Source organism: Monopterus albus, unplaced genomic scaffold (genome assembly GCF_001952655.1).
Source record: "Monopterus albus unplaced genomic scaffold, M_albus_1.0 scaffold3.1, whole genome shotgun sequence".
In the NCBI taxonomy this organism is placed as follows: Eukaryota; Metazoa; Chordata; class Actinopteri; order Synbranchiformes; family Synbranchidae; genus Monopterus; species Monopterus albus.
This window is the reverse complement of record NW_018127883.1, coordinates 2,002,409-2,017,781: the sequence shown is the minus strand read 5'-3', so window position 1 is coordinate 2,017,781 and position 15,373 is coordinate 2,002,409. Positions and strand designations below refer to the sequence as shown.

At 41.4% G+C, this 15,373-nt stretch overlaps 1 protein-coding gene across 1 annotated transcript; it reads left to right on the top strand.

The window, feature by feature from the left end:
• Positions 1–226: 226 nt before the first annotated feature.
• On the top strand, positions 227–14,234 carry phyhiplb (phytanoyl-CoA 2-hydroxylase interacting protein-like b). The gene is given in 6 exon segments (XM_020596856.1): positions 227–580; positions 7,730–7,926; positions 9,370–9,544; positions 10,809–10,926; positions 12,911–12,930; positions 12,933–14,234. Coding segments are annotated over 6 exon segments (1,113 nt in total). The 5' UTR covers positions 227–477; the 3' UTR covers positions 13,433–14,234.
• Positions 14,235–15,373: the final 1,139 nt, after the last annotated feature.

Here is a 15,373-nt window from a genome sequence, read left to right as displayed (position 1 = left end):
AAACCATTGAAATTGCGGAATGTCTCTGCACTAATCCGCTGAACTATTCATGTGCATCTGTCCCGAGGCGATACAACACACAAGGGCACACGCGCGCACACTTGTAGCTCTGAAGGCACAGAAGCGCTGCATGAACGAGGAGGTCATGAGATAAGATACACGCACAGAGTGATATCTTTGACTTTATAGGCTACACTTAGACGTCTCCCTGCAGAAGCTGCAACCCCACCTGGCGGCTTGTGCTGTTCGCACCCGTGACGATTCCGCTGACGCGCCACTAGCCGCAGCACCCAGGAGACAAGACAGGAGCGCTGTGAGCGACTGAACGATCAAGGCACTGACTTCAAGACGGTCTCTCTTTCTTTGCTCCTTCCTTGACGACCGTGCACCGACGCCTGCTGTTGTGTAGTTCTCGCGGACGATAATTAACCAGAGACAGCAATTCACCAGTAGCATCATCCAAGCTCTTCGGCAGAGATGGAGGTACCAAGCTTGGCGCACAGCATCAGCCCATTAAGTCCATGCGAGGGCATGATCAAGGACCTGAGCTTGGACGCCATACAGTTGTGCGAACGAGATGGTAAGGGAAGATTTGTCTGCTTTTCAGTAGCGTCTTTGCATTAGATGTTTGCGCGTAATATCGGCGCATTAGGCCCTTTTGTTAATACCCAGAACCCCTGCAACGCATACGGTCTGTCACGGGTTTTAAATGCATGCTGTTCCTCTTTGTGTGTTTAAAGGGATGGTGCGCTTTTATGTGTGTGGAATGGTTGTGTCTTTACAGTGGCAACGAGGTTTCCTTCAATCATAAGAGAAGGGTCTCCGCTAAAGTAAAATGTATATTCCTACAAACTGAACACGAGCGAGTTAAAGATGTTGGTGTATTTCAGCACCACAGCCATGGACAGAGGCTGGCAGCCACCGCGGCTGCTTATTTCAGGAAGCATCTCCTCCTTTTCTCACAAAACTCTCCCCCTGCGTTTAAAATTACAATTGACTAAGTCATCCAGCTGCATCCATGGTCTTTGGATAAACTTCTGTGAATTCAAAAGTTTTCTGGATATTTACCATGAAATAAAGAGTTGACATAAATGTGATCACAGATGGGAAGGCATCTACAGTATAAGTCAGTTTTATCATATCGACATGGATGAGCACATTTTCGTGATCAGACTTAACCTAGTGCGGATTTGAAGAAGGAAAAAAAGCAAGTCATCATCAGGAGAGAATGAGAGGCTCAAACATGGCTGCACCCACATGTTTGTGCGCACAGGCGGTACATCCTTACACGCCCATCACTTACACATCAGTGATCTCACATTGGAGTCAAGACTCCTGGTCACAGAGATCCCCTTTTAATTGAGACTGTAGATTCATTCATATCTATGGCAATGAAATGAAATCAGCTGAATAAATTTAATGGAACTTTTTACCGTATTTTCTTGATTTGTATTGGACTGACCACTTGGGGCTCCCGCAAAGTCAATGGTGTCTTCACTGAGCCTCCAAAGAACCTCCAGTATCTGATCATGGTGTAGTCATTGGACCACACAGCCTCATTTTATCATCTGCCAGAGCTGCTGCTCATATTTTAACTCAACTGGATGCTGTTTATATCCTCTTAGTGCTTTGCTGGCCTGATTCTAAAGCTATAATTTTAATAATGGTGCATAGGCTGAGACTACGTTCCTAATGGACCCTGTGCCAGTCTTGTGCTTCCTGTTTCAGATTTGCCAGGGAGTTTTTTTTTTTTTTTGATAAGCCTGGTGTTTGCAGCACAGCAGCCACTTTCTTATTTGTCAAGTAGATTACCCACTGTAAATAGTGCCTCTGTGTCCTTGAGACACCCACATACTCCGTTTATGGAGAGAAACAGTCACAAGGTCTACATTCTGTGCAGAACAATTAATGGTTGTGGTTTGGCCAAGCAGTTGATAGAATTACTAGTTGAGGAAATTTGTGTAGTGTAGATGGTTTACTTGAAATGTTGTCATTTGTGCCGTTTAAGATTCACCACTAAACAATGCATACCAGTGCCATTATAATATATTGCCTATTATGTAAGCAAAAAAAAAAAAAATCACTTATTACTGTGCACAACATACTAGAATGTCATGATGAGGGATGAGAAACGTCTCGTCTGTACACAGAGCTGCATATGCAGCTGATTCGCTCTATTCAGTTTGATCACCAAGATTTGGTTTTGACACATTCGCCTACCTGAACACTATAAAATACAGTTCATTAGAGGACTGTTTCAGTAAATAGTAAGTAAAGCTTGTGATGTTAATATCTTTTGAGAATGGTTTGTTCAGTTGGATTACATTAATGCTCCTGTTCTTTTGACAAACCTTTGAATTTTGATGTAACTACTCATTTGAAATGACCTCCAGAAATACTGTATAAATTATACTGTCCATGCCACACCCATGTAGTAGACTGCATAGTCCACTCTTAGCTTTCCTGGAAATGGACTTTTAATATCTGGTCATTACTTGCATTTTTCCGAGGACAGTATTAATTTCATTTCCACAGAGCTTTCTAAATTTGTCTTGCAGACCGATTAATATTTAATTGCTAGCATGAGAAGCTTGTGCGGCTATGCTGACCTAGCAAACAGAAATGCATGCTGCTTCAGTGGGTCTACTGTCTGTGGGAAACAGCTCCCACACACACACACAGAGGATTGTTTGAGGATTTCAGTGCACAAAATAAATAGTGGGATACAAGTTGTTGTGTGTATGGATCAGTTTAGTGATGCAACATGAGTAAGTAGGGGGTGGGGAATGTGGTGGGAAAATTACAGATTTTGCTCTTATGAATAAGCGGTTGCTGCTGCTGTGCGGCATTCTGGGGACACAGAGAACTGCTTCCATGATGTTGTTCTGGGTTCAAATTTTTGTCACCATCCCCTGCAAAGGTGACTCAGACCACCATTTTGATTTTATATCCACAGTTAATGCCTACTTGCAGGGGGTAATGAAATACACATTACATGTCTTGCAAGGCCTTTGTACTGTGACCGCTGACATAATTAAGTTGCCATGATGGATGGCTGCCATTTGTGCGGCCAAGTACTGTGTCTGCACTGTGTGAAGTCTGTGCCCGAAATACTGCTGCTCCAGCTGCAACACCCTCAGTCTGGCAGTGGGTGTGTGCATGTGTGGGTGCAAACTATTTGCTAAAGGTGCCTTAATATCACCAAATGTATCAAATTGAATAAAGGCTCCCCTCAGTTTTGAACCTAGCTGCCAAGTCAACAATGACAGTTTCCTCAGATGTGACCCCGATGCTTACTTTTCAGTGCCCTCAAACCCACAGAAACATAATGAAACTAAGTTTTGTAGGATTAAATTTGCAATGAGAGAAACACTAACAGTGTGACTCCATGGATGGCATTGTTATTCTGCCAGTCAGTCTGCCTGCTGGTTAGCATGCTGATGTTAGCATTTAGCTCAATACTACTGTGTCCAAGTATATTTTCACAGAGCTGCTAGCATGGCTGTAGACCATTAGTTCTGTACAGAATGGTAGCTACTGTGACAACTGTTACTCAGTGGACACGTGCGGAGCTTATCTAATATGTTCCAACATGGTACAACAGCAGGTCGGTCTTATGACATACAGCATTGTTTGAGTAAGCTGGCATTGTAGTTTGGCCAGTGTTCACTGTGAGCAGTTGTGTGCTATGACTGTGCTGGCAAGAGGTACAGGTACATATTATGCAGCCACTTACTGGTTGTATAATGCACTCACTTGCAATTGACTGTACACTGACCATTCTTTTGGGTTGATTGGAGTGCAGCCTGATGCTGAAAATCAGGACCTTAGTGTAGTTATAAAATCCTTCATGCAGGATATAAAGACTTGTACTTCGAAAATACAATTGAAGGATTTTATAGCAGTCTGTTGTCAGAATGAGTCTGATGACTCATTCTGACAAGTTTAGAAAAACATTTGTCCTTTTCTTTTTTCTATTTGACTAATTAGTAAGAATAGAGAGAGACAGTTCTGAAACTAAGAGCTTTGCTGATGAGAAAGACAAAGCTACTATTCTTTTGGCAGTTTCTCTAGCTCCCAGCATGGTTTTTGTTTTGGTATGGCCTGTGTGTCAATAAGAACAAAGGCATGACTTTACTAGGCATTCATGCCTGGTAAGCGTCTCTTGCACCACTCATGTCTGCAGTTCAATTTTAGACCTAGCACTGCAACTTTAAAACTAGGAGGCGTGTCTGCCTGAGCTGAGTGCCCACTTGTGCAGTCAGAGACAATCAGTGCTACAATCATCTGCCAGTTCTTTTTTTCACTTAACACACCCATCAACAATAATTTGCAAATTGATTTTCAACCTTGACTGAAAGCACCATAGTCTCACATGGTGGACACTTTCATCACCAGCTACTGGTGAGAGAGTACATTTACATTGTGTAGTTGGACTGAATAGAAATTAAATCACTTTCCTCTCACCAGTAAAGAGTTCTAACACGTAATTCACACAGTATCAAGCCAGGTGTGACTGGAACAAATTCTTCCACAGAGAGCCATTATGATGGCCCTGCGTATGCATGTTAACAAGATTTGTATTGATCCTTCTGCATCTCTTACTGTTCCACACTGGCATTTGAGTGCACAGTGAGTAAAAGGGCAATACACAATACGGCCCATTTAATAGGGGTTAACAAATTCAAGAGGGTGAGCTTTCCATTTTTACAAGTTTAATGCTTTTGCTGTGCTGCACATATTTCTGTGTCCTGTAATTTGGTGTGCTGCTCAGGCATGTATGTTGCTCATATGTATCAAGCTGAATGTGCTCATATACTGTAGCTTTCTTTTTGAGCCTGCTGTTCACACTTAAACCTTGTAAGCAAGGACTCAAAAACCAATTCTCTAAATAGTAAGAGCGAGAAGTACATACAGTTTAAAAGCTTCCATGGTTAAAAAAAAAAAAAAACTGACTCAACAAAATGAATGTTAGCTACATTAGCAACCCAGGAGCAAGTACAAAAGAGTGAGAGCACCGACTGGCATACAAATTTAAGTCAGACCAAGGGCTTAGTCATCGCTTGTGAGACTGTAAAAGGTTTTGCTCTCTCCCTTAATGCCTGACCTTCATACCGCTTGGCTTTTGCTATGCCATCTTTCATCTTGTGCTCTCAGGGTCCGAGAGGATTCAGAGCAGAGCTTAGCAGTGGATCTCACAAACCTGCTGTGTTTACACCTGCAGGCAAGGCTACCCGCTACACATTGGTTCAGTTTCAGTTCAGATATAGTACTGCCAAGTTGTTAAGTTTATTTATTTAGTTCTGATGCTGAATTTGTTAGCTGACCAATTTAATTCTATACCCTGTACATTGTGTTAATGACATCCATGTTTTTATAATGTTTGCCTTTTTGTGAAAGCATATAGAACAGTGGTGGTTGCCGATCTTTCTCATAAGTATTGCCTTTGATTTTTGCAGAGAGCCCCAGAGGTTGTTTTCCCTAATAACATCACTTTCAGCTTGACTGAGTAGCATTAACAGTGGTATGTAGGCAATATCTGACTCCAGTTGAAAAGCTGCACTACACTGCACTGGTATAATGCCTCCATTTGCAGGTTAATTAGGAGAGCATTAGAGTAAATGGGAGCTAAATCAGCAATGTGGAGTTGTAAGGAGCTGGGAGGGCAAGCACCTGCATGGGGTCTCCGTTCGGAGGCTTGAAGGGAAACATCAGTGTAGACATTAACATTTTAAGGAGCAGATGACAAGGAACCTGATTTGCTTCAGGTCTCAACTTAAGCATTTTGAAAACTTATTAAAGAAATCTTGGCAGTATTTCACTTTGAGTATATTTCATCTTTCCCTGATGGACACATCTTAGAATGACAATGGGCCTTTTTTCTTGTTTTGCTAAAGGTCAGCAACATAACATCTCAGTCACGACATTACAGTGTTGACATCACTGTCTGGTCCATACCGACTCGGTGGAGCATTTTGTGACCGACGTCTGCTCTGTCGTGTCCTATGATGACCCTCTCAGTCTGAGCCTAACCTATCACTTCACTAGGGTTTCAGTGTGGACCAGCAGCAGGATGAGATGTTTTCACAAATCAACACAGAGAAGTGTAGATGTGCCTGCATCAGGTCTGCAACTCAAGATGAGAATAGTACCCAGTACCCCAAAAATCTAGTTTAAGCGATGTACAGGGCAGTTAATAAATCCTGTCTTTGCATTCACCAACCTACTGTAATGTGAAGATTTATGTGAAGAGCTGTGTTCGTCACTGAAAAGTCATCTTTCCACACTAAATCCACAAGTGCACAAGATTATTTTGTTATTTATCATGAGCAGCAGTACGGTTCAAGCGTATAACAGTGGGAGGTCTTTCTCTTTAAGTTAAAGATGATTACTTTTGGTAATCAGCTAATGGTTAGGAACTCATGATTAGGACAGAGGCAAGTGGGCGTCTAGCCATTTATTTCAAATGAATGTTTTGTTATTTATTTTAAGAGAGTCACAAGCCATGATAAGGAAAATGCCAAACCAGGATAAAGATGAGATAAACATTTGTTGTAGAAATTACTTCCTGGTTTCCTAAAGTGAATCAATCTACACATGCTCCACTGTTGGCATTGTGTGGCAACGAGACAGGAGAGTCCACACAGCCCAGTTATGGGATTATTTTTTATCTTGCCCTCTCTCCGCTGATGAGCAGAGATGGATGTTACATGCTCTGCTGCTTCTGCCATTGTTTACTCTCTAAAGAGTTTTGATGCACTGTGCGTTAGAGTCTAATTCTGTAGTTTGTATTGTATCATAGTCCTGGGTTTTACTCACACTCGTGTTTTGACCCCAGAGCATGCACAGAAAACACATTGTTGTTGTGCCAAGTGGGCGTCTGAGTGTGATGCAAGCTCTATATTCAGCCTAATTCTACAAAGCTCTCATTCAGCTGTGCTTTGACATTTTCACTGGCCTCAATGTGCACTTTGGAGTTGTGCATCATTGCCACTTGTTATGTTACTTGCATGACAGAAAATGATGGTACAAAGATGAGGTCCAATAGGCTAGTTGAGGCAAAAAAGAAAGAAATGGAAATTATGAAATTTATCCAATTTAAATGAACGACAAAGTTTCTGTGATTTTCACCAGTATTTTAGATGTCATTGTGGAAGGCTTGTGTATTGCCTGCAGTGTGGTCGCTGATTATAAATGGATTCATCACCTATAAATAGAGCAGACATTCAATCAGCAGTGTTTGAAATATTTAATGGTGCATATGTTCTGGATAGCAGATTGAAGTAGGTGTGTATGTGTGTGTGCTGAAGGGCTGATGTGTTTCCATGGCAACATATAAGGTAGTCAGAGACGCAGGCGGTTCTTTGTGCATGCGCGATGTAGTGGATAAACTACTGTGGATGCTGTTTGTGGAATAATTGCTGAGAAACTGCAGTATAACGAAAGGTTTATTGGGCTGAATAAAGGTTTGAATAATATGTACCACTGGTTTAATATGGTCTCCACTTTTCTGAGATAATTAGCATGCGATTCACAGTCACTGACCAATGTGTCACAACACTTAAGTCATTACCAGCAAACATTCAAAACTGAAGTTGTATCAGATCTAGATAAGCCTCACTAGTCAGAATACTGATGTGTGTTCCCAGATCTGGGCATATATTGTTGTTCTATTTGACAGTGATATAAGCCATCAGCAGTTCTCATTGTTTTTTTTTCAACTACACAGGAAGTAAATCCCAGGACGGCAGCATCTCTGAGATGGAGGAGCTCCCTGTTCCTCAGCACATCAAGATCAGCAACATCACCTGCGACTCCTTCAAGATTTGCTGGGACATGGAGCCGTGCAGCAAGGAGCGCATCACACACTACTTCATTGACCTGAACAAGAAGGAGAACAAAAACTCAAACAAGTTCAAACACAAGGTAATGCTTGAATCAGCACAGATGAACACAAAAACACAAACAAAGCCTCTCATTGTATTCTCACTGAATGGAATTGACTGCGTTTCATAAATAAGAAATGGCAGGTTTTGTGTTTTTCATTGTGTGAAAATGACAATGAGCTTTTAGAGTATAAAGTAGGCAACAGGCCATTGTGAATCAGACAAATGTTTAAGGACCCTACTCTCAATAAGCATTATTCATAATTTTATATAACCAGGTAAGTCTCCTTGAGATTAAGGTACCTGGCCAAGATGGCAGCAAAAACAACAATAAATACATAGACAAATGTCATGCCACAAAACTGTAGCACTTCTATAGAGTATAGACAATATCCGGTTATGATGTATAAATGTGACTTTCCAAAACTGTCAAAATAAAGTCAAATCGATTTAGAAGCCTGTTGACTAGACATTCCCAAAAGTACCTGCTTCTGACAATTTGGTGTCTTTCTGTACAGTGTGATTTATGACAAACCTAAGAAAAATTTTTGTCAATGTATAAAATGTTTTTAAAGAGATACTCTACAGTGTAATCAATATAAATATATTTTCATTCATACTTTCAGCATTCAGTTCTTGGTCTACAGTCTCCATTTGTGCTGTTCCTGCCTGTCCAGTAGCAGTGTCTGTTGCTGTGTCTACGGAGTGGACTGGCAGTGAATGTGATTTTTATTTGAAATTTTTTCCCTTCATTGCCTTAGTCGTTCTGCAATATCATATTAGTGATAAAGATTGCAGTACTATAATACACACGTGGAGGTATTATAATATTTGATGTTTGAGACCTAAAGTTACTGATTTGATGCTGAAACAGGTACACTGTGTTTTACATCAAGATGACCTTTCTGCTCGTGCTTGAGGCAAAATGACTCATTTTAAGGTGGTTTTGTTCGAAGGCACTACAGCGAGCTGTTGCTCTGATCTCTAATAGGTTTGAGAGAGTAACTGCAGCAGCCGCAGTGGAGAAGCTACGGCTCTTTCGGTGGATTTTCTGTAATCTGTTCTGTAAATCTTACAGGCGTGTTTCATCAGCGTCCTTTCCTTTCTTCCTAGGGTCACTTCCTGGGTGCCATGTAGCTAAGTGTTCCTCCTCTTTCTACACTGTTGTACTGCCGGACCTGTATTTTGATTTTGGTGTGCAGTAACAGTGTTAGTGGATTAATGGGCTGACTCTGTTGCTAGGCAGGGGTGTCTGGGCCAATCAATGAGCTGCTAAGGCCCACAGAGATTTAGGGGGGTGAATAGTGTACAATATGCATAAAGGAAAGTGAAGCCACAGGTATAAAGTGTGTTTACTAGTAAGTGTTTGGAAATCCCTGCATGTGGCAGAAAGAAAACCATAAATGAGTCTGACTCACTCCTTCCTGTCCCCATTTTTCCCCTTTCTTCCCTCTTGTCCTCCTGACCACCTCCCTTCCTCCAGGATGTCCCTACCAAGCTGGTGGCCAAAGCAGTTCCCCTACCCATGACGGTTCGAGGCCACTGGTTCCTGAGTCCACGCACAGAGTACACTGTGGCTGTCCAGACTGCATCAAAACAGACTGATGGGGACTACTCCGTCTCTGAGTGGAGTGAAATCATTGAGTTCTGCACTGCTGGTAAATAATACAGCTTCCAGTAACACAAGGACATACAGTTTCATGATTTATGACATCAGTGACAGTTTTGATTTTAGCAGTCACCAACTGAACTATAGGGGATAATAGTGGGGAGGGTGTTAAGAAAGAGGCATAAAATGGCTTGAAGGGTGAAGCACAATACAGTATGAGAGTGAATATCAAAGTAGGCTAGTTTATAGTGAAAGACACTTTAAATAAAAAGTCAAAGTGTCACTTTGGTGGTGGCTCTAGGAAAATGGCAGGTGACCACCAAATGAGGATTCACAATGTGGGGACCAGGGATGTCTGTATAAAACTTTATAGCAATCTGTCCAGTAGTTATTGAGCGATAGCTGTCTGAACCACAGTGATGTTGCCATCCCTAGAGCCACGACACTAACATGGCTAAAACTGCTGAATAAAATCAGAGAGGGTGGGGCAGTTGTGAAATGGATGAAAAGAAGCAGTTCAGAAGAGAACAGGGAGAAAGAGAGAGAGAGAGAGAGAGAGAGAGAGCTGAACCCAGAACAGTGTCGTTTTTCAGTTGGTGTTGAGAAAAACTGGCCCCTCTCAGACACACACTGAACAGTGTCACAACACCACCAATCAGAGTAAACCAAATCATAAAGCTATGTAAAGAAACCTACTTGGGATACTAAAAGCCAAAGTAGATTACAATCTTATCTGGCCCTAAAAAGAGATTATGAATCTACAAAATATATTTTAACTGTCGGATAAAAAAGCTGAGTGACCATAAGACACAAAATCATGTCAGCCAAAAAAGAGCAGGACGTGTGGTCACTATTCAATGAAACAAGTACCTTTTATTTTGAAAATTTCAATTCTGTAATTTCTTTAACAGACAAAGATTCGAAAGCTGTTTCATACTACTGTAATTTACCAAAACAAACAGTGTATCTTCTTTCATTTTTGGTCAAAGGTACATTAGAGAGCAGGGAATTAAACTGTTTTACCTAAAGCCTCCTTATTGGTGTGTTCAAGACCCTGTGGCAAAATTAGTATAGGGAAGCCTCCTGCATCATTTTTTATATGGTTTGGATAAACTCCACACCAGTTTGGCAGAGCTGCTTTCATGGTGGTGAGAGAAAGCGGATTATATTACAGGGCTGACTGAAAATGATTTTGGCCAGAATGCTGAGTCATGTCAGCTATGAATTTGGAGAAGGTGCTGCAGGGAAGAAAGACTTGAAATCCTTGAGTACATGTACAAACTTTCACAATGATTAGTGTTGTCTGTTTACAGACTATTCCATGGTGCATCTAAACCAGCTGTTGGAAAAGGCAGAGGCCATCGCCGGCCGGATGCTGCGTTTCTCTGTCTTCTACAGGAACCAGAACAAGGAGTACTTTGACCATGCCAGGTAGGCAGCCAGTCCAGCTTCATTTTAATCTTCTTTGTTGTGGCTTTTGACGGTTCTTAGTATTTTGAATGAATAAAACCACTCGCTTACATCAGGGTGAGTATAAAAATAGCTGTGTTTTTCCTTTTATTTGGCTGCCCTTCAACATGCTTTACTCCACTGTTTCTCTCCAATTACGTGTATCCCATGCTTATTAAAAGGTCAGTGCCTGGACCATGGGTTTGCTAATGTAGAATTTTGATCTCATTGCTTCATTTGGGGTTTGAGATCCATTGGCAACCTACTCTAAATATAGGTGTGTTTTTGGAACAGTCATTTTTTTCTGTTCATATTGCATGTGCTTAGAGTACACATCCAATTTCTTACTTTCTGGGATTGACATTTCAATTAAATTGTCAATGAACAAGGAAGATCCAGTTAATTTAAAATTACCTGACTGAGACTGTATTCCTCATAGAATAACCGGGATGAGTTAACCATGTCCTCCTCGGTGGCTACAGCTCCCCTGAACACACATTTGTAACAACAAGAAGCTCAGTGTCACCCCTTTCTAGTCTGTAGTATTATGTTCAATGTAGTTTCTTTACACAACACCTAGCATTTATGCCTATTTGTACATTATCATAGTTGTATGACTATTGTACTGTTTGTGTTAAACTTTTTAAATAAGTAGTTTCTCATGAACTATTTATATGCTAATCATTATCATTTAGCCAAGGCAGTGCTGCATATAGTTTTAATATACTGCTGTGATACTGATAATGAGAATATTGCAGTGAAATGCATCTATCATTTGACTCAGTTCTACATTACAATGCATCCCTGCAGACAGCATGATGATAGCATAATTTTGGGTTAATGTATTCCCATCCACAGAAAGCTGCTTGAAGCCAGGCAAAAATGGATATATTCAGCTGAAGGGTGCAGCTGCACAAAGCATGTTATTTCCACAAATCAACACAAATACTTCAAACTACTGTAGCACCTAATAGTAGTCTGAAGAGTCATAGATTGCTTCTTACAGTAACCATCTCTGCACACATACTGTACATATGAATACAACAGAAAATACTTCCTTTTATTAATTTTTAATAGCCTTATGATTTCATTTGACAGGGCTTATGTGTGGTGTAACCCTGCCACACAACAGCAGACTAGGGAGGACTACCTCTGGAGTAGCCAATTTTAGCTGTTTATTAAAGCACTGTGCAGTTACAGTGTACACTGGTTTTTGTCTGGGTGGACGCAAATGCCTTTTCTTCAACTTCCTGTCTATGCCTTCTTCTATGGTTTCCCTTATTTTTCTTCCTTTCTCTCTCATGGAGGAAATGCTCCCCACCTAGCAAAGCACTGTTCCTGTAGTACAACCACAGCTTGTGAGCACTCTTTTGTTGGAGCTTTGCAGCATGATGTCATCTGGATAGTCTTCTCCCTTTTGCTGAGTTGCAGCTGCTCCAGTGCTATGTGCTTCTGTTCAACTGCACCATCTTGTGGGGAGTAACAGTACTGATATTACTCTAAATGAGGCTTCTGCTTCCATGAATGGGTGTGGGAGCTGAATAATTTCACAATGCCCACAACAAAGCATTGATTATGGGCATAATGACAGTCTTAAAGTGTTAGCAGTATAATTACAATTGATAATTGGAGCCAAGATTTACTCTGTGGGGGACGATATGCAGCTGCAACAGAAGCATTCATTGGACTGAACGTGCTTTTGCTGTCTGAAAGCTGCTTTTGGTTTCTAGAAGTTTGTCAAAACCATAAAAAATATTTCGTTTTCAGTGGAGCAGTTGTCTTTCACAAGGTCTCTGTGAGATAAACTGGACTTGGCTAATATGATTACAATGCTAGAAATAGTGGAAGTACTACAGATCAGTTTTGCACTCTGAGTTCACTGCGTTTTGAGACACATTCCAGTAGCTCTTTCTGTTTTGTTTGTTCGCTCATTGCCCATATTATTCACTTTTTCCCCCAAATCCAGGGAGGTGCAGGGAAACCAGATGCTGCTAGCCACGGCTCACCCATCAGTGGAAAGCTGGAGGGCATTTTTTTCTGCTGCAACACCGAGTTCAACACAGGCAAGCCTCCACAGGACTCCCCTTATGGCCGCCACCGCTTTGAAGTTCGGGCAGATGCACTCTTCAACCCCAACACCAACTTGTATTTTGGAGATTTCTACTGCATGTATACAGCCTACCACTATGTTATTCTGGTCCTGGCACCAAAGGGCTCCAGGGGTGATGATTTCTGTAAGCAGAGGCTTCCGGCACTTGACATCGGCAACAACCGTTTCCTCACCTGCAAGCAGGATGAAGAGGGTGATGGCGGCCTGGTGTTTCATCATGCCCAGGATGTCATCCTAGAGGTGATCTACACAGAGCCTGTAGACCTGGCATTGGGCACGGTGGCTGAGATCAGTGGGCACCAGCTGATGAGTTTGTCCACAGTAAATGCCAAGAAGGACCCCAGCTGCAAGACCTGCAATATCAGTGTGGGACGCTAAGAAAAGGCAGAATGTAGAAGAGGAAGGGAAGGACTAGAGGTGACTGTACACAGGAAATCCACATGTACTGATAAAGCAGACCAACACATGCATGAAGCAGCAAATTTAGTAGGCTCCCAGACATGCACCAACGTATCTGACACCGCTCTGTACTCTCAGAAGACCATCATTCCCAAAGAAGAGTCGAGGAAAAAGAGGAAGGTATGCACACTCTGACACCTGCACCATTGTTTTGTCATCCTTAAAGGGTAACCCTAATTAATCAAAGTATACTTTAAAACGTACTTGACGATATGTTAGGGACCACCAACAGAGAAATCAGGACCTGGGACGTCAACAAACCCTTTAAACCGTACCAACAAACATGGGCTGCTTTTCTTCAATTTCCTGTTATTTTATACAGTTGTCCCATATTTTGTTAATGACCTTTGCCTTGTTATTATTGATATGCTGTTGATAGAACAATCCACAATCTGTGTGGACTCGTATTTTGTTGTTTCTAGAAGTGTTTTGTTCTCATTCCACAGTAGACAAAATCTTTTATTTCTTAAATCCTCCTACTAGTGGTACAGACTGGTACTAGGGCTGCAGAGGATCCAGCAGGGGTAAACAATCCTGGTCCTCAAGTGCAGCTGCCCTGCTTGTTTTCCAACTATCCCTGACCTACCCACTGCTGATTACCTGGATCAAGTGTGTTAAGTCTGATACCAATTCACTACTTTCATCTAAAATGGTGTCTTCCAGCTTTTGGTTGACTGAACACCCTTGATCCAGGTAATCAGCAGAAGGTAGGTCAGGGATAGTTGGAAAACAAGCAGGGCAGCCGCACTTGAGGACCAGGATTGTCTACCCCTGATCTAAAGTCATCTTTCTTTAAACCAAAGGTATTTGAAACTGCTGTGGAATCTTAACAGTATTAATGCAACAGCCTCTAACATGTGTGCTCACTAAGTCTTGGATGGCAAAGTGTGACCTCTTGTTAACTTAAAAAAAAAAAAAAAAGCATGATGCAGTTCTGTGCAGCATGAATATGAAAGCTGTCGGTACCACTACCATAGCAACCTTTTCTGCAACAGTTGCTCTTATTTTGCTGTAGTCTGTGGAAAGAAAGTAGAACCATAAACTGTGTTTAGCAGAATAAATATGAAAAAATATTTTTATTGATACATTCATATATATGTATAGAAAAATATATAAACCAGAAGTGCACAATGTCAAAAGCTCTGATCACTGTCAGCGGTGGCATTTAGGGGGAATTAACTTCATACAGGCAAAATGGGGGGACAAGGACTAACTTGACAGCAGATATAACTTGCACTACGATGCCAACATTAACCAACGTTCCCATATTTTCTAAGGTAAACACGTAAAGTTAAGGGTCACAATTTAAACAAGCTATGAAATTCTTAATGCACATCATAGCACAATGTAGAACTAAAAAACTAACATGCACAAACGATATAGATTGTTTCACTGATTGCATTTAAACTTACATTATTTTTTTGCCAAGAAAGCACTTTTTAAAAATAATGCAGTTTCCACATTAACTATGGACAAACTGTCCAAGATCCATGTGCACATGATAATTTTGATATGTTAATGCATAATAAATTTCACACTGTGAAATATATATCCTCTTATTAGTCTTCCCTTTTCAATATAAAAAGAACACGCCTCACATGCACCATGCCACCGATTGAGCATGCTCTCGCTCTCTCTCTCTCTGGATAGCTCAGTGGGTCACACCACTGACTTTGGTATGGCAGGTTGGGGTTTGATTCTTTGTCAGGGCATAGTATCAATGTGGGCCCTTAGCAGGGAGAAAGGACACAGTGTCAGCTTGGGCCCTTAGGCAGGACCCTTACTGCTATCCACCTAACAAGGTACTACACAAAAGCTATGGCTAGGAGGGGTCAGGATGCCAGGAAATGGGGGAGATAT